This window comes from Podarcis vaucheri, assembly GCF_965113315.1.
Source record: "Podarcis vaucheri genome assembly, chromosome: 1".
NCBI lineage: Eukaryota > Metazoa > Chordata > Lepidosauria > Squamata > Lacertidae > Podarcis > Podarcis vaucheri.
The window spans coordinates 93,894,846-93,917,686 of record NC_138759.1 but is presented as its reverse complement, the minus strand read 5'-3'; the positions used below and the strand labels follow the sequence as shown (position 1 = coordinate 93,917,686).

The 22,841-nt window shown below is 40.6% G+C and overlaps 1 protein-coding gene across 4 annotated transcripts in view; it reads left to right on the top strand.

Annotated features, from left to right (window-relative positions):
• The window catches only part of HSPBAP1 (HSPB1 associated protein 1), a 53,558-nt gene that overhangs the window by 8,262 nt on the left and 22,455 nt on the right, over positions 1-22,841 (top strand). For 3 of the 4 annotated variants that reach the window (XR_014222839.1, XM_082235620.1, XM_082235618.1), the window contains 3 exons: positions 5,924-6,109; positions 15,432-15,616; positions 21,493-21,629. Coding sequence is in view for 3 of the 4 variants with exons in the window: in XM_082235618.1 (XP_082091744.1) it covers positions 5,924-6,109; positions 15,432-15,616; positions 21,493-21,629 (508 nt within the window). In the remaining variant the exon portion in view is untranslated. Of the gene's footprint in view, positions 1-3,866; positions 3,959-5,923; positions 6,110-15,431; positions 15,617-21,492; positions 21,630-22,841 lie in introns of those variants that run through there. The other variant, XM_082235619.1, reaches the window with a different exon arrangement.

Genomic DNA, 22,841 nt, shown 5'->3' with positions numbered 1-22,841 from the left:
AGTTTGGCTATAATGAAAAAGTAGGGTTTTTAAAAAATACATTTTTTGAATTATCTCTGCATAAGCTCTAGAATAAGCTCTCTCTCCGCATAAGCTGTCAAGGAGAAGGAGACGACAGAGGACGAGATGGTTGGACGGTGTTCTCGAAGCTACCAACATGAGTTTGACCAAACTGTGGGAGGCAGTGGAAGACAGGAGTGCCTGGCGTGCTCTGGTCCATGGGGTCTTGAAGAGTCGGACACGACTAAACGACTAAACAACAACAAGCTCTAGGACAGGGAACATTTGCTCATTCAGATTCCATCTTCCATCAGCCCCAGACAGTCAGGGATGATGAGAGATGTAGTCCAGCAACATTTGCAGGGCCACAGGTTTGCCACCCATGCTTTAGAGAGGCTAGAGTTTTAAACTCACTGATGCATCTTTCTGAAATATTTTGAATCTTTATTTTATTTTATTTTAAAATTTTGGTTGGCTATAGGTGACATGCAAATTATGCTAACTATATGCAGCCAAAATGTGAAATTGAGTTTGGGCTCTGTGAAAATTAATAAATAAGTGCCCAGTTAAACAGAATTTACAGAAATGAGATCTCACCAGAGCCACTAAATAGTCTTCTGACACTACTAGACGTACCCTGTCTATTAACTGGAAAATTGCATTTCCTCATAATCCTGTGAATGACTTTATCTTCTTTTTGATTTTTACACAAAAGGGGCTTCATTTTTTTAAACTCACAGTTGTTCCCCCAGCCCACCCCAATGCCCCAAGATGTTAGGCTGATACATTATTATGTGCTTGTTAGAGTAACAGCTGGATATATAGCTTACTCTAAAAATAAAGTGTTATTTTAGTGAAACTGGTTCTTTCTTTGGAAAATTATTCTAAAACCTCTCAATTAAACCCCATATTTAATCAGCAGGGTATGTTGGCAGAAGACAACTGCTGACATGTAATGAATTCTTCTAATTTGCTAAATTATTCTAAATAATTGACAGTACATTTAACTTCTTAACAACATGGAGTTCACTTTTCTGCAGTAACCCTGTGGTGCTAAATTCTTTATTTCCCCCAGTTCTGTAGAATTCTCAGCGATTAATTGAAAAGTTTGAACAGTTTTCAGTCAGGGTTTTGTTTTTCCCCTACTTTGAAAATGTTTAAAATGGTTTTCAAAACATGATGTATATTTTCTGAAGACAGTATGGAGGGTGGAATCTTGCATGCAAAAAAATTGCACACCAAAGTGCTTGTTAGTTCTGGTGCAGGAAGGCTTGCAATTTACATGGTTGGAACTGCTCAAAGAGTGTTGGAAGCCACTTGACATAGCTTTCCATGTGGTGCAGTAATAGAACTGCATTTGCGATAGAACTGGTTCTGCATGTGCATTGCTGCATGTGTAATTTGGACTTTTGTTTCCTTGGGACGGTTGTGACATTCTTTAGTGAGACAGGCTACCAACAACAATGGTATGGCCAACCATTATATACTGGTCTTAGAAACCATATGGATTTGTTCATGGTATAGTAGTCCGATTCACCTTCAGTTGTTGACAGCATCTTACAGACATAGCTGTTGTTTTAGTTAGCAGGTGGCTATCTCAAACTGTAATAACAATTAAGAACGGGTGGGCTTGTTCCTTTTGTGGGGGATGCTGGGATCTAGCACAAATTCCCCATAGAAGGTAGAGACCAGGAAACTGAATTTTACTAAGTACCCCTCAACCCCACAGTGCCAGAGTGTTCTCCAATCTCCCAGAGGAGCTTTTTAGGCAGCAGAGGGAAGATGGAATTGGCAAAAGTTGCCTTTTCAGCACAGGTGGAACTCAGCTGAGCCCAAGTCTCAAATAGCATCCAATCCAATTACTCTGAACAACATAAAACATCTCGACCCTATATTTTCATTCTCTGGAATAGTAAAGTTTAAGTCAATCTTGAGAACTTCATATGAGATAGCTATAAGTAATTCCAGACAAAATGAACATTTTGTCTTTATTATTCCCTGAGTCTGCATCATTTGATGCTTCTCAAAAGGAAATACTGCTCACAGGACACTTCAGCTTCCTAGAAGGTAACTCATGTCTCATGGAAATCTCAGGCCCAGTTTTTTTTATTTATAGCTAGTTGGGGGTCTGAAAATATAATGAAAAATCGATTTACCCAACAAAAAAGCAATCATTGCCAAGGAAGGCTGGTCACAACAGTGCAGTGGAGGGCAGAGAGGGCTCTGTGCTTTTTTGGACCTAGGTGTGCAAGCAGAGCTGGCTGCTCCAACCTGGCTCCAGGTAAGTAAGAGCATATGCAGACTTCCATATCTTGTCTTTCTACATGTGATCAGACAGCAAGATGGTATCTTACGGGGAAGAAGGGTTTTAAAACAGCTTGGTATCATGTTTTTATTTTATTTTACAAATAACCACGTTATACGTTTAATTTTTAATCTTTAAATGTATATTTGATGTTTTAAAAATTGTGAACTTTGCAAGGTGATTGGCTTTTCTAATGAGCAAAAGAACAGCTGTGATTGTGTTTTCCTGGGTGTTGGAAAATCAAAAAGATGAATAAGGCCAGCACAGCTGCCAGGTCATGAGAAGCTAGCTCTGTGCTTTATTGCACTAAAACAAATGCATGTTAGAAATGTAATTAACTATAACAGTACAAGGGTGCAATGTATCAGCATGAGGATGTGGGACTTTGTAAAAAGGCTTAAGTCCTCACAACTTATTATATCCCACTACCATCTAGCATTAAAAAACAAACAAACCGTTGCCCTTAATCTCTAGCTGAGGGTCATCCCAAAGATATGCTCAATACCAGCCAGTTAATCAATCCTGAAAGCCAGCTTGCCTGGACTTGCAACTGCGTCTGCAATCCTTGCTCACAGCTGGACACCCTTCTCCATTTGATATATTTTTTCTCTGTATTCAGCTTGTTGCTTGATAACCCATAGATTTCCTTTTGCCAGGATAAGAAACAACATATGGCAAGGAATACAGCTCCTGTGAGACCCCCACGTGCATTGGACTTGTAGCGTAGCAGAGGGTAAGGCCAAGGGCTAGGTTTCATTCGTGCCTCCTTGGTTTTAGAAATGTCACGCTGTCAAGTGGTCTGTTGCTCATGAAAGGAGGTTATAAAAATAAAAGCTAACCTATAGAACAGCTAAGTAAAAAGCATCCATTTTAAAAGAAATCCACTGCAAGTTGCATTCATATATGAGTGAACCACATTTCCAGTGAAGGTCTTAGAATTTGGTTATTTGAGGACCAACCTACCTGTGATGTTAATCACATAGTTTGTCCATCTTGGACCCATGAATTTTCTTTCAGAAATAGCCACAAGGGGATCCTGGTATAGATTAAGATTCTAGGATGGGAAATGGGTGGATTTAGCTGTCCCACCCCTCCTGCTGCAGTTCTGGTATGGCCTGCTGCACTTTGAGACTACAAGGGGGGGGGTAAAGGGCTAATGCCATCCCACATCCCACGTCACTGCTCCCCATTTGTTGGCTGTTTCCAAAATACAATGTGCGAACTCAAGGGCAAACCATGTGTTTAACATGTATACAGGTAAAGGGACCTCTGACCATTAGATCCAGTCGCAGACGACTCTGGGGTTGCAGACTCATCTCACTTTATTGGCCGAGGGAGCCGGGGTACAGCTTCCAGGTCATGCGGCCAGCATGACTAAGCCGCTTCTGGCGAACCAGAGCAGCGCATGGAAATGCCGTTTACCTTCCTGCCGGAGTGGTGCCTATTTATCTACTTGTGCTTTGACGTGCTTTCAAACCTGCTAGGCTGGCAGGAGCAGGGACCAAGCAACAGGAGCTCACCCCGTTGCAGGGATTCGAACCGCCAACCTTCTGATCAGCAAGTCCTAGGCTCTGTGGTTTAACCTACAGTGCCACCCACCCAAATGATGCTAGTCCTTGGCTTTGATGATGATTCTCACCTTGCTCTGCTCAAGTAGATAGTTTTATCCAATTTTTATGCTCTTTGACAAGAACACTGACTGTTTAATGAACTTTTTCAACAGAAGGGGTGGGAGTTTCAATTCCCATGGACGTCTGTGAGAGCCTCCTTAGTGATATCTTTGATGCTTGAGTAGGTTTGTCCAATAACTTTTATGTATTCCCAAGCTTCATAAGGTTATGATAGATTCAGTAACAGATATACCAGGTAGTGATTTTTATAACTGTGGTCTTTCCACAATCTTGGCATGCCCTTTTTAGACCTTGGAGGGGATTTCTTTGATGTTTGCATTAGTACTAGCTGGATACGGGGATTGTACAGGTAGGTAATGAATCTAAATAACTGGTTCTGCTGGGAAGTATATGGGGATGTAGTAGACCCATTATTATATATATACTGAATGAGCTATATTTCACCAGTATTTAGATACCTTGATTACCTACTCGTTTGTTTCTTAGCTCATTCAAAGTTCTGGTTTTAAACATCCAAGGATCTAAACAGTATCAGAACAGCGTTTCAGAAGATCTCAGTTAAAAATGAACTTGTTTGTTGTTGAGATCATCTATATAGAGATCTGGCACTGGGTGTCCCCACCTTCTAAGGGGGATGGCTTTTGGAGACAGGGCCTTCCCAGTTATGGTGGCTCATCAGTGGAAATACCTTACACATGGTGGTCACTTTGCACCAAAATTGTTTACTTTTATGTGTCGGGTAAAGAGTATTCTGTTTGCCTGCCGGGACATATGATGGGTTTTAAGTGGCTTTAGCGGTCCAATTATTTTAAATTGCTTTTTTATCTACCACTTGCTGAAACTTTGCTGCCCATTTTGTTACTTTGCTTCCTCTTAATTTGACATGGTCATTGTTGCTGGTTTTGAAAATGTTCCTGAACCACGTTGATTTGAAAAAAATGAAAGATAGAACAGAAATATTTTACATTTCCAGGAATTTTTCCTGTGGGGCCTACAAGAGAAGGGAAAGAGAGATTACTTTACAGCATGTTTCTTCCTTGGTCCAATATTCAGAGCTGACTGTGATTGAAATAAGTTGTTATGTGAGATATATATATAACAGTGAACAACAACAAAAATCCATGCACATTTAAAAATTCCTTTTTATTAAATTCTTGTTGGGACATTAAATCAATGTTGTGATGTTTTTATGATCTCTAGATACAGTCTGCTTCTTTTATTCTGCGGGATCGTTACATTTGTTTATTGAAAAAAGCAGTTCCTTCCTCTTAACATGTCCCTTTAGGGAAGTTGTTGTAAACCTGCCGAGTTTATCCAAGGCTGCCAACATTTCAGGTTGACAGTTTCAGTGGGGCATATAAATCTCAGGGCTAAATTGAAATCTGGGATTAGCATAGTCCTTGGGTTAGCACACAACATTTTTTTAAAGGTAGAACTAGATGATCTTTTGAAAGCTGCTTCATCAGTCTTGCATTACAAAGTATATTTAATTAATTAGCTAAAACTGGATGCATCAGCACATTCTGCCATCACATTGACAACAACCTGTACTTATCCCCCCTCCCATTTTTGAAAGGAATGTTTGCCTGCATTGGGTGTCCCCTCCCCTGCAACACATTTTAGGTTTATCTCAAAATGTGTCCTTTGAACATTCCTTAATTAGGAGACTTGTGATGAATGTCAGACTAATTCTAAATTACTAGGGCTATGCTGCACATTAGGAAATCATAAATATTTACCAAGATATTTATATTCTGGATGTTAATGGGCTGCTTTAAATTCTCATTTAACATAAAAAATTACACTGTCAGGACTGCAAAAAATAAATAAATGATGAAACAAAATGTTTGAAGTGTGGAGGGGAGGGGGTAAGAATTCAGGTTTAATCAGGAGAGTCTAATAATTTATGGGTTTGGGACCATGAGATGACAGGTAACTGTTCTTACATGATTAATCATCTATCAAAATTTGCTCTTTTTTATTGTAGGTGGTGATGTCAAACCTTTTACACCAGAAGAAGCCAGAGAAATTGTGATGTCTCTCCAGAAACCTGCAGTTTTCTGCAACATGGCTTTTGATTGGCCAGCACTTCACTGGAATGCTATATATCTTGCTAAGCTATTGGCTGGAAAGAGAATGCGTTTTCGAATAGGAATGAAGGACACGGGCACAGGTAGGGGATGCTTAAATGCAATGTGCAGCCCTGTTCCACACTTCTCCTTACATTTATGTTTTTATTTTATTTTAAAACATTTGTCCCACATGTCAGTCTAGAACAAGATGACACACAATCATAATAAAAATCCTAAACATGAAAAAAAATCTTAGAATAACAAATAAAACATCATTAAACACTGAACAAACATAAAACCAACAGAACATGCCATGCAGAAATCAGCTGTTAAATATTTCCTGATAAAGATAAATAATTTTTGTTAATTTTTTTTTTTTAAAAAGCATCTTAAGCACACATATCACCCCCAAGTATTCTGGAATAAAAATGGCTAAGATTGTCCCGAATGGATAGTAGAAAGTAGGCCTAGCATGCATTCCTAAGAAGGGTTTGACAGAATGAATGCCACCGTGACTTGCTCTGTCAATGTCCAAAACTTAGGTCATATAGTGGTAGCATTTAGGGCAAGATCTTAAGCACACACAGGAATTCTTATGGGAGGAGCCACTCACAAAAACAGAGGTGGGGAACTTGTGGCCCTCCGGGTGTCACTTATAACCAGCTTCCATCAGCCTCAGCCAGCAGGGCATTCAGTGGTCAGGAATGATGGGAATCGTAGTCCATTGATATCCTATCAACCTACCCGTGCTCTGGTCATGGGGTGGTAAACTTTTTTTGGCTCTAAAAACCAGATCCTTATGAGGATCGTTCTCGTGGGCCAAATTTGACGTCGCTCACATGCCATTTTTATGAAGCCACATGATGGACAGTTGGCTTGTTCTGCTCACCTGTCAAACGGGCACTGAATATTTATGTATGATGAATTTGCATACATGAATATACTTTGGTATGTTTTGTGGTACAGCCGCAATGGCTGCAAAGGAAGATGTCTTGTAGATGTTCCATAAAAACATGCTGTAGCACAATTATGAATATAAATATACTGTACATAAAAGACGGATGCCTTTTCTTGTTGGGATCACCATGTTTTGGCGAGGTTTCTCCATAATAAGAGGAATCCTTATTAGGAAAGGATTTTGTCCCCACTGAGCTAGAGTAACAGTGTTCCCCGCTTTGCCAGCACAGGCTGTTCAAGGATTTGAATGGTTATTAGGGCACAGACCCATGCGTGCATTAATTTATACATACAGGCATATCTGGACAAATTAAGGTGGTGGATTTGTGAGATCGGCACATCAGCACTACACTTTGCCAAGGGAAAGGATCAGGAGCTCTAGGGCTCAGACCCCTGGGCTATCCCCTAACAATGCACCTGTGTTGAGCTTTGGGGAGGAAACAGATACCTGGTCAGAGCAGTTACCACACAGGGAGCAGGGTACCACGGCCCCTTTGCCAGAGTGTGTTGCAGCTTCTGTTATTGGACACAACAGTGTTGCTGGTTGGCTATGGGGCAGCTGAGCCTGGCAGTCTCTGACCTCCAGGACTTCCTGCAGTTTGTTTGCTGAGGCTGAGCAGCCAAGAGGGCTTAAGCCAGTTGTGGTTAGAGGCAATGGATTATTGACTAGCTGGCAACTGTTCCCTTCCCAATACAATGCCGCTTATCAGTATTATAAATATTTTATGCAGCTTCATTCATGCAAAATCCTTTTAAATTCTTTGATTACTGATGTTGTGCAAAGTATTTATATATTTTTAAACGAAAATCGCCAAGAGTAATACACATTTCATCATTTGTCCTCTATTCACTGAGATCAATCAGAACTCCAGTAATAGAATACATATTAATATCTCTCCTAAATATTGCAACAAATCTACCATCCCTACAGCTTTGTAGCTGCCTGTGTGCTGCTACTGCTGGCAACTGCAGAAATGAAAAGGCATCAGAGATGGAACACCCAATTCCCAAAATATAGTTACTTGCTGTTTAGGAGGGACATGTTGCCTTTGGCACAAACTCCAGTGCTTTTTGAAGCAGATGAGAGTCATTTGTGAGCTTGACTCTCAGGTTACCTTGGGTGTCCTCACTGTTTGGAGACTTACCAAATGACTGCACCTGCTTTCATGCACACACCTCTAGACATTTTTGAAGTGTGAGTGAATGAGGGTGGGAAAAGAATGCTGCAAATGCCCAATCTTTATATCCCCTAGGCCTCTTTCTTAAAAACTGCAAATGGGCTGAGAGGTGAATAACAAGGAAAGCACCAGTGCCATCCAATGGATTTGGTAATAATCACCTGATAACAACAGCATTCAGTCCATAGATACAAACTCTACTCAGGAAGCAGTACTGAGGTCAAAGTCTTTCTGTACCTTTCCATCCCTAACTTGAAAAATCCAGTATTAAGGCAACCCCCCCACCACCACCACTTGTGTGTGTCTGGCATAATACTATTGTATGCTAAATAGGTCAGAGGTATCTTTGGGGAAACCCATTACACACCCACTAGAAAGATGTGTCTTTCTACAGCCAAGAAAAAGCAAGCCTAGAAAAACATGTGACATATGTAATTGACGCAGTGTCTTTATGTCAGTTCTTGTGAAGGACATGACTGCCCCATCGGTTCCTTTCATTTTATTTTATTTTAGGTTAATGAGCTGATGTTTCCAAGATAGCTGCATTTTTCTGATTTAGTTATTTCATTATGATTGACTGACTGTACTGGTGATAGCTTTTAATTATTCACTAAGCGCCTAATGAATAATTTTGTATTTCTTGCTGAATCAAAAATAAATTAAATCGAAGTCTCTGCATTGGGGATAATGGAACCAGCTATACAGCTTTTTGCCTTTTCCATTAATAGTGAGGATTTTTCCAATAAACTATCCAAGTGAGAGATGTTTCTTGATTTTTTCCAAATATTTGCCTTGCTTATCTCAGAAAGAACCAGAGTTATATGAGAATATTGTCCTTGCCAAATTAATTCATGTATCTGAATGTCCTTCAATAGTCATATATATCTTTGTGGGGTAATATCCCCTTAATCAGCTCATATTTTCACAAAGTGATGTGTCTTGCATTCATGGTTCTACATCGATAACAAGCAGTGAACTGTAGTAGAGGGGAGAAAATGAATGCAACTAATCTAAAGGCTGCTATCATACATAGCCCAGATCCATAACTTACAAATTTGGTGCAACCACAGGAATAACCCCCAATCCTTTTGTGGGGGTTGTGGAGGTGAATCACATGAGTGAGGCCTTTTCTCATATGCCATTCCCCCCCCCCCACATTAAATGTTATGTGTGTGGTAAGTTTCCCGCTGCTGCCCTGTCTTATGTACCCTGTACACCCAGGGCATATCTGAACCAAGCTAAAATATAATGCCAGGGCAGGGAACCTGTAGTTCTACACATTATCATTTTGTATTAAATTTCTATTCCGCCCTTCATCTGAGCAGTTTGCAGTAAAAAAACAACACAAAAAAGTAATAATGTAGTAACTAACGTACCCTACCACACACAAGTTAAAAGGTCACATAGATTGTTTAATTAGCCAGCGGCCTGGGAGAAGAGGAAATTTTTACCTGGTGCCTAAATATATGTAGCAAAGGTGCCAGACGAGCCTCTCTGGGGAAAGCATTCCACAGTGTTGTGGAATACAGCTTCCACCCGTTAGCCATGCTTACTGTGGCTGATGGGAGCTGGAGCCTTACTTCGCCCGGGGGGGGGGGGTCACTAGTCCTCCATCCCTTGTTTGCTAGAAACTGCATGTGCACAATTTTATTATTTAAGGTATAGTTATGATTTCTGAAGAAGGTCTTTGTACAGCACCAAGCCAATTTCTGTATTCCTGATCACCAGGTCTGTCTTACATTCTTAGCCAATAAACCTTATAGTGAACTGAAGGGGGTGGGGTGGAGAGAAACTGATATCCAAGCTGGCCATATAGAAAACTACAACAATAAGTTTTGTTCTTTTGCCTGAAGGAAATTAGAACAAATGTATGAGCTTGTGATGGTAGCAATTCCCATGCAGTCAGAGCAATGAAGAATGAATGCCCTCGGAGCACTGACTTGCTTGTAAGAATGAAAGGCGTCCATATTTAAGCAGCTGTAGAAGAGTACTGGAATGAAGGCTAAATGATTGTTCTGTCATTGCCATTCATGCAGTCCTTTGCAATTTGCTTTCCTCAATAATAATGGTTTCGGTCCAGTATATAATTTCATATATTACGGTGGTTTTTTTGGTGCAAGGACAAGCTCTGATGAGAAATGAAGGTTTCTGATTAGCCACAGGAAATATGTGACACAGTGCAAGATAGAATACTGCAGCCTTTAGTCCCGTGTGGTATGATGAAAAATTGTGACTGAATTTGCCAGAAACAAGATGTAGAAATTGATTCCATACAAATGTAGGTTTTTTAATGTGCTGCCTAACTACCCTCTTCCCCATTCCCAGTGCATTTAATATAATGCAAAGCTATATGGCTGAGGTGGCCCTCCAGATGTTGTTGGACTACAACTCTCATCATTGCTGATCATTGTCCATACTAGATGGGAGTAAGGCTGTGTTCACGATAGTGGCTTAAATCATTGTGAGGTTGTAACCCTTCCACTGCATTTCCAAGTTGCTTTCTCATGCCGCTGTTCACATCAAGGCAGGGATAGGGGTGTTTTTGCCCAATGGTTTCTCTCCTAAAGTTGGTGCAGCTTCCATCTGTGCATGCACCCTCATCTATGCATGCAAAGCTGAACAGTTCACACTGCAACAGAATGGCAGTGCCTTTGAATCACTTGGAAGGCAGTTGGTCTCAAATGAAACCAAAGAATATATGCTGCTAGTACCAGCCCTTCATTTTGGTGCTTATCGTCCTACACACACACACTACACACACACACACACACACACACACACACACACACAGATTTCATAATATATTTTGGGCCCTCATTGAAAGTCAGCCGTGATGGTCATCCTGTTTTCTTTTCCTGTTGAACAGCTCCTTTATCTTTCCAATAAAGGATTCCTGCTCTGTGTGTATACCTTTTGAAGAACTACCTTGAAAGAATTGTTTTGGCACTCCAATGAAACTGTCTGTGTCACTAATAGCATTTTGAAAAGAAAGGCCATTCTTGTTTTCGTTCTGTTAACTGCCCTTATGTGCTCACAATTAAGGTATAACCTTTTGGAAAAAGACATGAAACCAGTAAATTCAGACTGGCTGTAAGAAAAGTGATAAAATAGCAAGCCAGTTGCAAGAGGTTATGCAGAGGGGTTTTTTTAAAAAAAAAAATCTTACCAGTTTCTAAATCACGCTCTGCCTTTTGAGCTTCAGAGGGAATAGAAATAGTAACATTCCAAACGTATTAGGGCAATACCATTTATTAGGCCAACCGAAATGTCACAAAATAGCATGTCACCTTTTGAGTCCTCCAGAATGCTTTATCAAGCTAGATGGTAAACAGAGCAAGGGGGAAGAAAACAAGTTGGCTGAGGGTGAAGCCATGGAGCCCGAATCTGGTCACAAGATGGCAAGTGGGAGGAGCTAGCAGATACTCATACATGCATATGTACAAAATTTTATTTATATGTCAAACCATGCTCAAGGCGGCTTACAACATGAAAAAATACATATCTGCAAGACTGGAGCAAATGAAGAACATGGGCTATTTTTTAACATTCAGTTAGGCAGTAGTCAATGTTTTCTCCTCTAGGCAAAAAGGCAAGGCTGTCTGCCTGCCTCTCTATTTATGTACTCCACAAGTATTCAGATCCCCACATGCTGAAATGTTGACATGATTGACAGTGTATAAGCCCAGCACTGTTCAAATCCTGACACCTTAAACACCTCCATTTGCAAGCTTAACAATATGTTGCTGATCACTGCTGTAGGGAAAAGAAATATTTCTCAGACAGATGAGTTAGTCTCTACTAGTTGAAACTGAGACCCAGATCATATGTTTAAAAATTCACCCCACAAAATAGATCCACACAGGAGAAGTAATATATGAACTGGGGCTTCTCTGCTAACACCAGAAGCCTCTTTCAACTTGATTCCTTTCAGAAAAGTACAGTGGTACCTCGGGTTAAGAACTTAATTTGTTCTGGAGGTCCGTTCTTAACATGAAACTGTTTTTAACCTGAGGTACGGCCTCCCGTTGCCTCCACCACGCAATTTCTGTTCTCATCCTGAAGCAAAGTTCTTAACCTGAGGTACTATTTCTGGGTTAGCGGAGTCTGTAACCTGAAATGTCTCTAACCCAAGGTACCACTGTATCTGGCTACCACATTGTATGGGTTAATTTGGTGTTTCCCAAACATTAGCTCCAGCCACATGGCAACCCTATTTTGAAATAAATGAAAATTTAAAAAGCAGTTTGTGACGATGCAAAGAAAGAAGTCAGTTCAAAGTAAGAGGGTCAGATATCGATGGGAGTGTCCAAGTGCTTTGGATACCAGCAGCTCTTTGTTTTGTTTTTTAATGATATTTATTAAGATTTTTAAAATTACAGGAAAAACAAAGAAGAAAAAGAAAGAGAAAGAACAAAAGAAAAACAAACCACAATCAAACAATACAAATTGGTAAAAATCAAAATCAAAAAATAACAACAAAACAGATAACAGAGTACAATCAAAAAACAAAAATAAGCCACAAAATTTTTAAAAACAAATCCAATATTCTCAAATTCTTAACTGTCATTACCTTCTTTCATTGACCTCCTCACTCTTCCCTTTTTTTGTATCCTAGTTGTTAATTATCACAGCAAATCCTTTCCATTTTTCATAATATTCTGTCATTACATTACCTTAGTCTATTTTAACCTTATTTTACTATAAAGAACCCTAAAACTTAAAACTTACATCTTATTTATACCAATTTCTCATAACCATAAGATATTCTTACATAATTCTTTTAACATTTTTGCTAAAGCCAAATAATTTCGTTCCAACATTTTTCTAACATTCATTAATTTTATAAGGCAATCCTAATAAAAAATTTTTTTTCAAATTTTCTTCCAATCTTCATCCAGCGTCTCTTCCTCCTGGTCCCGGGTTTTGTCAGTCCTTTCTATCCCATCAATCTGGCGCATGTCCGAGGCCCTTAAGTCTCTTCCATGTCCCTTCCGCGGCTCTTCTTCATATTTATGCCTATACTTTACTTTGTCTCCTGCTCCTTTCACTCGTGGGCACTCCAGCTTGACGGTGTTTTTGACCCTTCTCGACAAATCAGCCCCTTTTCCATAGCCCTCACTAAACTCCATGTGGTATTTAAGAACATATTTCAAAGTCCCTCCAGAATTAAGAGCCCCCACAACCCCAAACATCTCACGGCCCATTGCCAGACTTGGAAAGTCAAAACATCCCTGCATAGGGGGGTCTATCCAACCCCCCATTTCCAAACCAAACAAAACTTTATCTCTCCAAATCTGGCTTTTTCCAAGTTCATTTATCAAATCCAACAACTCATGTTCCTGCTGGGCCACAACTCCCTCCATCTCTGGCATCCGAGGTTCAGCAACATCTTCTTCCCTCATCTGATCTGTCAGAGCACACTCCTGATTTGATTCCTGGGTGGGTTCTATATAGTTACCCACTACCTGTCCAAAATTTCCGATCGCAACAGTCAGCAAGTCCATCTTCTCATGTAGTTGATCCAATAGGGCACTTGTTTTACAGAAAGCTTCTGAATACATTGTTCTGCAAGGTCGGAAGTCTTTCCCACGATCGTAATCTGTTGCAGCTGCAGAGCTTCCCGGTTCAAATTTGGTAACAGTTTCACAGGCTCCCTCTAGGGGAAGAACTTCTATTTGTTCTTTTCTTTTAAAGACAGATCTAACAACAAAGTTTCCTTTTTCAGATATTTTGTCAATATTTGTTCCTTTAAAATGTGAAGGAGAACAATGGAATCACTATGTTTCTCTTCTTTTCACTATCTGTCAAAAATGTTTGTCTATGGTCAGTGAGCTTCCTTAAGAACGTGAGTTCTGACACCCGGCTCCCAGGTTCAAGACGGTGGAAAATTACTTTTCTTTACACTCTCTTCTGCAGGTTTAAACAGTCCAGAAAAATCCCCCTCTTCTCCTGCTCCCGAAGGGGGTTCAACAATTTTAAATGATGAAGGTTAATCCTTTAGAAACTATTTTCTGAAACTTTAGTTTGACATGTCTTTGCTTTAATCTATCTACAAGAAATGGAAGGCTGACTTCCTGTTTAGACCTTCCCGTTTCAGCACCAAATTAATAAGAATTTATTCGTCCGATTTTCCTTTCTACTCGCAGGTCATTTTTTAAAGTCCAATTGTCCAAAATTAAATTACTCACGGGTAATTGTTTTGAAAGCCAAATTGTCCCAGGAAAAAGGCAGCGCTCTCCGGCAACGGCTATGCGGCTTCGCTCCATGGAAGCAGTTGACTCTCAGCACCGCACCACTTGCCCCTCTTCGCTCCGGAGCCCGTAACGGGGTTCCTTTACGAGTTGGGGGGCGCTAAAGGTGCCCGCCGAGTCCCATGGTCACAGGCTTCATCCACCTGTGATTTTTGAAAGGGTCCCCGCTTCGCCGTAGCGGGAAGACCCGTTTTCCGTGGAGCTAGTCCCTCCGGATCAGAGGGAGTCTGCCATTACCGATGGCGCCACCCCGGAAGTCCTGATACCAGCAGCTCTTTGGGATCCAGTCAGAAACCAAGTTTGGAGAATTATAACTCAATTCAATAATGGCATAAAGCTGCTCTGCTTCTCCCTTTGCAGTGCAAGCAAACAAGACATGATGTATTCCGCTATCCATCGTTTCCCAGTTTGCTTGAAATGGAAAACTATGGTTAATTACAGGCTTCTATAATACACAAAGGGAGGACCGAAGGGGCTGCATGTGTGGGGGAAAGGTGAATTCATTTCTCATTTCACTGAGCCAGGATTTGATTTTCTAAACTCTCCCAGAGTCTTCTGAGAATTGGAATATTTAAAAAAGCACAATGCTTCTGGATTGCCAGCTTTACACATTTTAAGATTGGGGGCTGTGGACCTTAGCATGGATCAGGGCCCCTGTTCCTTAAAGCAGTTGTGTGTTTACATGTCCTAAGACATTTCCCCCTAAAAAGCTACTTTTTCAGAAAGGAAAACCTAGGAAGCTGAGGCCTCTAGATACACGAACCCTTCTAGTTATACAAACAACAGAGTAAAATTCAGAGTGACCATCAATCCTAAGGAATTAGTCATAGAGTTCGTCATTTGTGCTGCATTTCATCTGAGACATTCAAGCTGCTGTAATTTCATTTGTGGTTTTATATTGCATTTAACCAGCAGTCTGAGCTGAGACACAAAAGTTATTGTTTTATCTACTAAACTGCCTCGCTCCATATCTATTCTTTATTATTGGCATTGTGTTCAGTGTGCATGTAATGCTGTCTCTGCTTATATTGCTTTAGCTCCTCTGTTTGAAACGGAATGCAGCTACGTGGAAGCTACACTTGAAGAGTTTCTGGCCTGGAGTGGGAAACAGCCATCGCGCTCCTGTGGACCATTCAGTGGTTATGAGTTGTGTAAATACTGGTCTTACGCTGACTATAAGTATATTGCTAGGCTATTTGAAGACAAGCCAGAAAGTTTCCAGGTGCGTTATTAACCTCTTCTTGTCCTTTTCATGTTGAAACTATACAGAAACACCTAGGGAATCTTCTGGTTCTTACACAGCCAGTAATTAGTGTAGCATACTGTAATTTTTAATTCATTTATCATGTTTTTAGCCTGCTTTTCCTTCAAGGAGCTCAAGATAGTGTAGGTAAAGGTAAAGGACCCCTGGATGGTTGCGTCCAGTCAAAGACGACTACGAGGTTGCAGTGCTCATCTCGCTTTCAGGCTGAGTGAGCTGGCATTTGTCCACAGATAGCTTTCTGGGTCATGTGGCCAGCATGACTAAACCACTTCAGACGCAACGGAACACCATGATTGAAACACCATTTACCTTCCTGCTGCGGCAGTACCTATTTATCTACTTGCACTGGTGTGCTTTCGAACTGCTAGGTTGGCAGGGGCTGGGACACCCCATCACAGGGATTCCAACCCCCAACCTTCTGATCGGCAAGCCCAAGAGGCTCAGTGGTTTAGAGAACAGCGCCACTTGTGTCCCACAGTGCCACCTGTGTGCTTTTCCTTCAAGGAGCTCAAGATAGTGTATATTGTTGTTACTGCTCAGCCTTCATTTGGCCCCTGTGAAGGTTTTGCTAAGAGGTAATCACGAGGCCAAAATCTCCAAGTGAGCATCATTATTAAGTGGGAATTTGAATCTGGTTCTTTCTGGTCTAAGTATGACACTCCAACCCCTACAACACACTTGCTGGGAATTGGGAAGTCTGTGTTTCAAATCTCACCACCATGACCTCACTAGATGGCCTCCAAGCTGCTATTTTTCTCATGCTTAATCTCCCTCAGCAGCGAATAAGGATAATATTGCTTGACCAGCCTCATAGGGTTGCTGTAAAATGGTATGTGAAGCTCTTTGAAAGGTCAAAAACACAGTATAAAAGCTAAGTATCATTACAGTTTATGGAGAGATGAAGTATCAAGGTTTTTTTTTAATAATAATAATAATGAAATATAGTTATAGATTTGCCTGACCAAATAGTCAGGGTTGGGGTGCCATTGACTTGTTTCTATAACTCTGTGTTTTTGGTCTTCGTTACACTGTATGCATAAGTAAGAGTTTGATGTGTGGTAGGGGAATATTCACAAATATACATGTAGGTGCGCTTAGGGTTGTATCCAGCATTGCAGTTCTGCTCACACCACAGACTTCTCCTTGTGCAGTGGAACTTTCCTCTCCTCCCTCCTGCAACCCCCCGCACAAAAAAGTCTGTGGTGGAACAGAAACCTCAATGTGCCCAGGGATATTGGATTGAATTCTGTTTATGGGTGCCTGTTGCCTCTCCCTGGTTTAAGCAATCATGCATTCTTTTGAAGGCTTGAATAGGCCTATGATGAGGCCAAAAGCTCATTCAGTCATGGCATGAAGCCCCATTTAAAAGTCCAGACCAGATACCAAGAAAGACTTCTTAGCCATGGATGGGTTTTCTTATAAGTTCCCATCTGTTTCTGCTGTTTATTTTAGGTTTTATTTAGATAGTTTTCTAAGGTGATTTGAAGGGTACGAGAAGGCCATCTACCCTTTTTTTATTTATAGTGATTAATAGGGCCATTTAGAAGTTGTTTGAAATTTAGATTGTGCTGTTTATCATTTACAGTTGTGTGACTTAAGGTAATGATTCCATTATTTTAATGTATGAGCAGTATCTCACATCATCCAGGATTTTTTTTGTTCACTTGATATTACATTATAGAATTTTGAGATATAAATCATAGGCAAGATATATACATGAAGCTTAAATAGAAATAAGTCCTCTTAAAGTGACATATGGGTATATTAGCTCTATTGTAAGCAGCAAGCAAAATAAATGTAATTCAGAAGGTAATGTGCCATCTGTTATGGTTGGGATACTTATAAAATGCATTTCTTTTAGCTGTGGATCTTTTTACTGTAAAAGAAAGAGCAGCCCATTGTGCCAAGATTTCAGTACTTAGCAATTTCTTTTCAGTTCATTGGATAAAAACTATTTTTCCCATAATCATGTCAGGTATTTACTGAGACTGCGGCATTTTAAAAAAAAGAACCCTCTTAAAAATCTAATATTGATTAAGCTCGCTCTCTTTCTTCTTAAGTTGTGGCAGAATTCAGAAAGTATTTAGGTGTGAGATTAAAGTATAGGAATGGTTATTACCCTTAACTTTATCACTGAAATACTTGTATTGGATTTTAAATTTTATGACTGTGGAAAGCTTAGAGCACAACTTTTTCCTTTGCAGCTTCTTGAAGCTTCTGACAAATGTTTGTATTAGGCTTTAGTATTTCTTTCTGTAAATCAAGTAACCCCCTACTGTTTTTTCGTTCATCTGGAACCTTATCATTCACCTTGACGATTCCCAGGGATTGAATCTCAGAAAAAGATGTGCTATCTTCTAGGGAGTTAGGATTTACTGAATGTTTCTAGTATGCAAAAGCTTGGACTACTGTTCATTTATTTCAAGATTTCTAAGCCACCTTTCAAAATGTAACATTTTCCCAAAATGGCATATGGTCACCAAATTTTGAAATTGCATCTGTGTTCAACAACCGTGGTGAGGCACTAGATCTGGCCAGTAGGTCACATCCTTACTACACCTACCCCACACTGGCTAACTTTGACAGGCGAGCAGAACCTAGTGCAGCCAATCCCCTTGGAGCTCTCTGACAGTGGCGATCAGCTGTCAATAAGCCCTGCTTGCCAAGAAACCATCAGGAGTGCACTTGAAGCTCCCAGTCTTACCAAGTCTTTACTTGGCTCATGCCTGATGCCACACATCGTGTTGTTTGCCTCATGGGCCAAATTAGCCCACAACTCAGAGGTTACTCATTTCTCATCTAACATATTAAAAATAAGAGAACAGCACAAACAAAAACTGACCAGCCATCCCACTAAAGCCATCTTATACAAGAGTTTGACGAAAGAGTCATGGTTGTTTAAACTAACCCAAGCTCTTTAACTAAAGGTAGATCAAAATTGTTTCGGCCTACCTAAAGGAAAGCAGGAAAAGAGCCGGATCTATCTCTTGGGGAAGTGAGTTCTACAAACATGAAGCCAGAATCAGAATTAAAAATGTTCTTAACAGATTGGAGGACTGGGCTAAAACTAACAAAATGAATTTCAATAGGGACAAATGTAAGGCTCTACACATGTTGGACTAGATGACCCATGGATTCCCTTTCAGCTCTACAATTCTATGAGTCTATGAATGAAAAGACCTTGTCTCTTCTGATTGCCAATCTAACTGGCTGGTAGGACTGCAGTGAGGTTCTCTGCGGTCAATCTTAGTTCATATAGAAAATGTGCTCCCAAACCATTTAGGACCAAGAAAGCTGGAGAACTCTGTTATGTAGAGCAGGGATCTACAATACTGGTGTTTCTCCAGACTGTGGCCGAGAGGCTAGAAGAGTTTCCTGCTGCACAATGTAATAAAGTTGGTGCTATTTGGTAGTGATGTTTTCCAGAATGTACATATATATTACATACAAAATCCAAGACAAAGGTATAATGCTTGTGTTTCCATGCCATGGTAAGATATAAACCATGGCTTATAATGAATAAGCAGCATGCTAGGACCCCTGGATGGATATGCTACCTGCAACTATATGAAGGAAGGTCCATAGCTTAGCAGTAGAACCCATCTTTTACATGCAGAAGGATGTATCACTTGCATCTTCTGTTACAAGATCTTAGATTATAGCATAGGAGAGAGCTATATCTGAGGCCCTGGAGAGCAATCGCCAGCTGAAGAAGACAGCATGGAAATAAGTGGACCCCTGGCTTTGACTTGGCACAATGTGGTTTCATATTTACATAGTTGAGGAGGGTTATCATTTTTATTCTGTTCTTTAGATATATACCACTGGCTTGACTATCTTGCTGAACAAATTGGTAATTGATCAGCTGTCTTTTTGGACAAATTGTAGCCATTGTTTTAGGTGATTTGGCATTGAATCAACTGTCCATTAGATTAATTATACCAGCCAGGGTAGCACAGAGAGTGGCAAAAAGTGTCCAGGTATGCAAAAATTATTAGATATGTAGATCAAGCACACAAACACCTCTTAAATAAATCTGGAATGTGGCAAGAGCTGACACTTCAAGCATTTTCCTTTCACATAAGTACTGGGTTAGTTTGGATAGCTTAGAATTGTATTTTTTTCCAGTTTAATAGATTTTACAAAGTAAATATTATGCATTTGATACATAAAATGATAAAGGATCTGAGCAGAACTATTTTTACTTTTCATGGACAATTAATTTGCACCCTTCTTTTTTGGTTAGAGCACCAAATGTATATTCTCCCCAATAAGTTCAATTAATGGCTGTTTAAATAATGAAATGAGTCTCATTTCTGTACATCAGCAACCAAAATGCCATGAATTGCCTTTAAACCTTCATGGCATGTTGATTCTATTGTTTGTTTTAAAGGAGCCCAAATTCTAGGTATATTGTTCTCTGCATAACTAAATGACTGCCCTCTGTGACATGAATACTACATTCATCATTTGAGGCACTTCTCTGAGTCTCCTACCACCTGAGGTTAGAGGGGTGGTGACTGGAAAGAAGGTCTCTTCCAACTTTCCCCAACCTGGTGCCTTCCATCTGCCCTGGCCAACATGACCAATAATCAAGGATAATGGGAGTTGTAGTCCAAAGAGAGGTGGGTGGGGGTGGCCTGCACATTTTTTGCTTTGGGCCCCACGCCCCTGCTGGCATGCAGCCCCCAATGTAGTGACACATTTGCCCCCCTCCAATACCTGGGATAAGAGATTGGAGCTCTACCAATTAAGAATGAATAGTATCTAAAATTGAATGGCTACTATCCATGGTGGCTACCCTGGGCCTCCACAGTTGGAGGCAGCAATGTTTCTAAATACTAGTTGCTGGAAACTGCAGAAGGGGAGAGTGCTCTTGTGCCCGAATCCCACTTGTTGGTTTCCCACAGGCATCTGATTGGCCGTTGTGAGAACAGGATGTTGGACTAGCTAGGCCACTGGCCTGATCCAGCAAGCTCTTCTTATGTTCTAGAAATCATACAGATTCACCAAACTGTGGTGACACTGTGATTACAAATTCCCTTCCCCCCCCCCCAGGTTAGTTAATTGCTCATAGGGAATTATTTGTTTCCTCAGACAAAGAGTGTTGTTGGAATAGTGAGATAAAACTTAATGCCACTTAGGTTGGCCAGACGTTGGTGCAGTGGTAGCAGATGGAAACAGCCAATCCGTTTGTCTGTTCATTTGATTGATAGATTAAAGGTATATCCTGTTCCTTCCAAAGAATATGTGGTAAACATTATCCTCCCCACAGGGCAGGATGTCAGAGAGAGTCCATACTTGTGAACACTTACCTGGGAAGACGCCTCTTTTTATTGGATAGCATAGTCATCTGTATTCTTCTGTCAAGTACTGAGAATTTTACAGCACATCGGGTACAAAAAATGATGATTAGATGGTTGCCTGTAACTCCCTAGCCAGTATTTACATTGAGGAAACCTGCCACTTGGTGAATGGCCCTCTGAACCCACCACTTTATAGGCCACGAAGAATGATTTGACTGGCGTGAAGTGTACATATCTAGATTAAAAGCTGTTTCCCTAAACAAGGTTCCCTTAGCTCTGTTAGCGCAAAGGTTAGCTCTATTGAACTTAATTTTTCAGTTCTGATTCATTTCACTGAATCTCTCTAATGGCACATATACCCTATGGCAATCTTAGCGGAGGATGGGGGCAGGGAGAAAAGTAGATAGAGCTTTCTGAAGATGCTATACCCACAAAGGATGAGAAAAAATCAAAGAGGTGGAGGGTGCTTAGTAACACAACATATATTCAAAACATGATTGCTTTACCTGAAGTGTATCCTTGCAACAGGACATAAGATGGTCCGACTTTGGATTTCCTGAAAGAAATGGAAGAGAGAGTACTCTGTGGATTGGGTCAGCAAGAGCTAACACTCCTTGTCATTTGGACTCCTATGGGTGCAACTTAGTGCTACAAGTGCAAGGAAGGTAACATTAACTATATATTGCCATCTGTGCAACCAAATGTGATTGATTCCTGATGATGATTCCTTCTTTTTGAATGTTTAGTTGATGTTTTAATTTTCTCAGGCTTTTTGTAATCGGGAGAGCCCCGGGCTCATTATTAAGAAATAGTAATGTTCTCAAATGAGAAAATCAATATGAATTTCTCTTGATATTATTTATATGAAATATCTTGTTAATCTTGGAGTAAACAGCTACGCCGAGTGTGCATACTTCTCCTGCTGTCACACCAATACAGAGGTGCTGCTTTTCTGCGCATACCTGACTCATGGAATTATACCAGTGCATTCTAAAGTTCTCTCTTTATAGCTGAGTCATGCCCAATTGAATAATTTTGGACTTGGTGCTTACTGGTCTTATGGGGAGGGGAAAGGTTCTTTACATGATAATAGGTATTATATGTTAAGCACTGCCAGAAGAGACGGAGCCACCTGGGTGTTATGGGGTAAGCTATTTCATAAGTTGGGTGCAGCCATGGAGAAGACCCTATCTCTTGTCACAGCCAACTTTGCTTGCAGCATAGGCAGGATACCAGAACTTAGGCAGGACTTAGTTTGGTACAATGAAGATCAGTCTGTTATGTAGCCGGATCACAGAAAGAGAGGCTGCATTTTCACTAACGGTCATAGCTGATTCATACTAGAAGGCCTCCACACAATCAGAAGGCGTATGGGAGCCCCAAACAGTTTAGCATTTTCCTTATAAGAAAGGCGCTCCAAATTCCTGCTTATTTTGTGCATCCTTTCCTAAACATTTTCCAGTTCTATGCTGCCCTTTAATGAGATGGGGGAACTGTAACGGGACATAGTACTTCATGTGTGGCTGCAACATGGATTTCTATCTCTTCTGTGTGTTGCACGTCAGTTGCCATTTTATTGCCCATTCACCCTGTCCAGTGAAATCCTTTTGGGGCTCTTCACAGCCTGCTTTGCATTTCACCATCCTCTGGCCGCCTTCTGAATAAGATGACTGCTACACCTCTTTTCTTGTTCCTCCCTTCTCCTTACAAACATCTTACCTGGGAGAATGCAAGTCCAAAACTATACCTTACGCACAAAATAACAGAAAGAATTGCTAGAGAAGAAAATGGTACAGAAGCTGGAGGGTATGACAATGAAGTGATGGTTGTCGCAGGAGGAAGGAAAGGGAGACAGCCTTGATCTGAAAGCCAGGCAG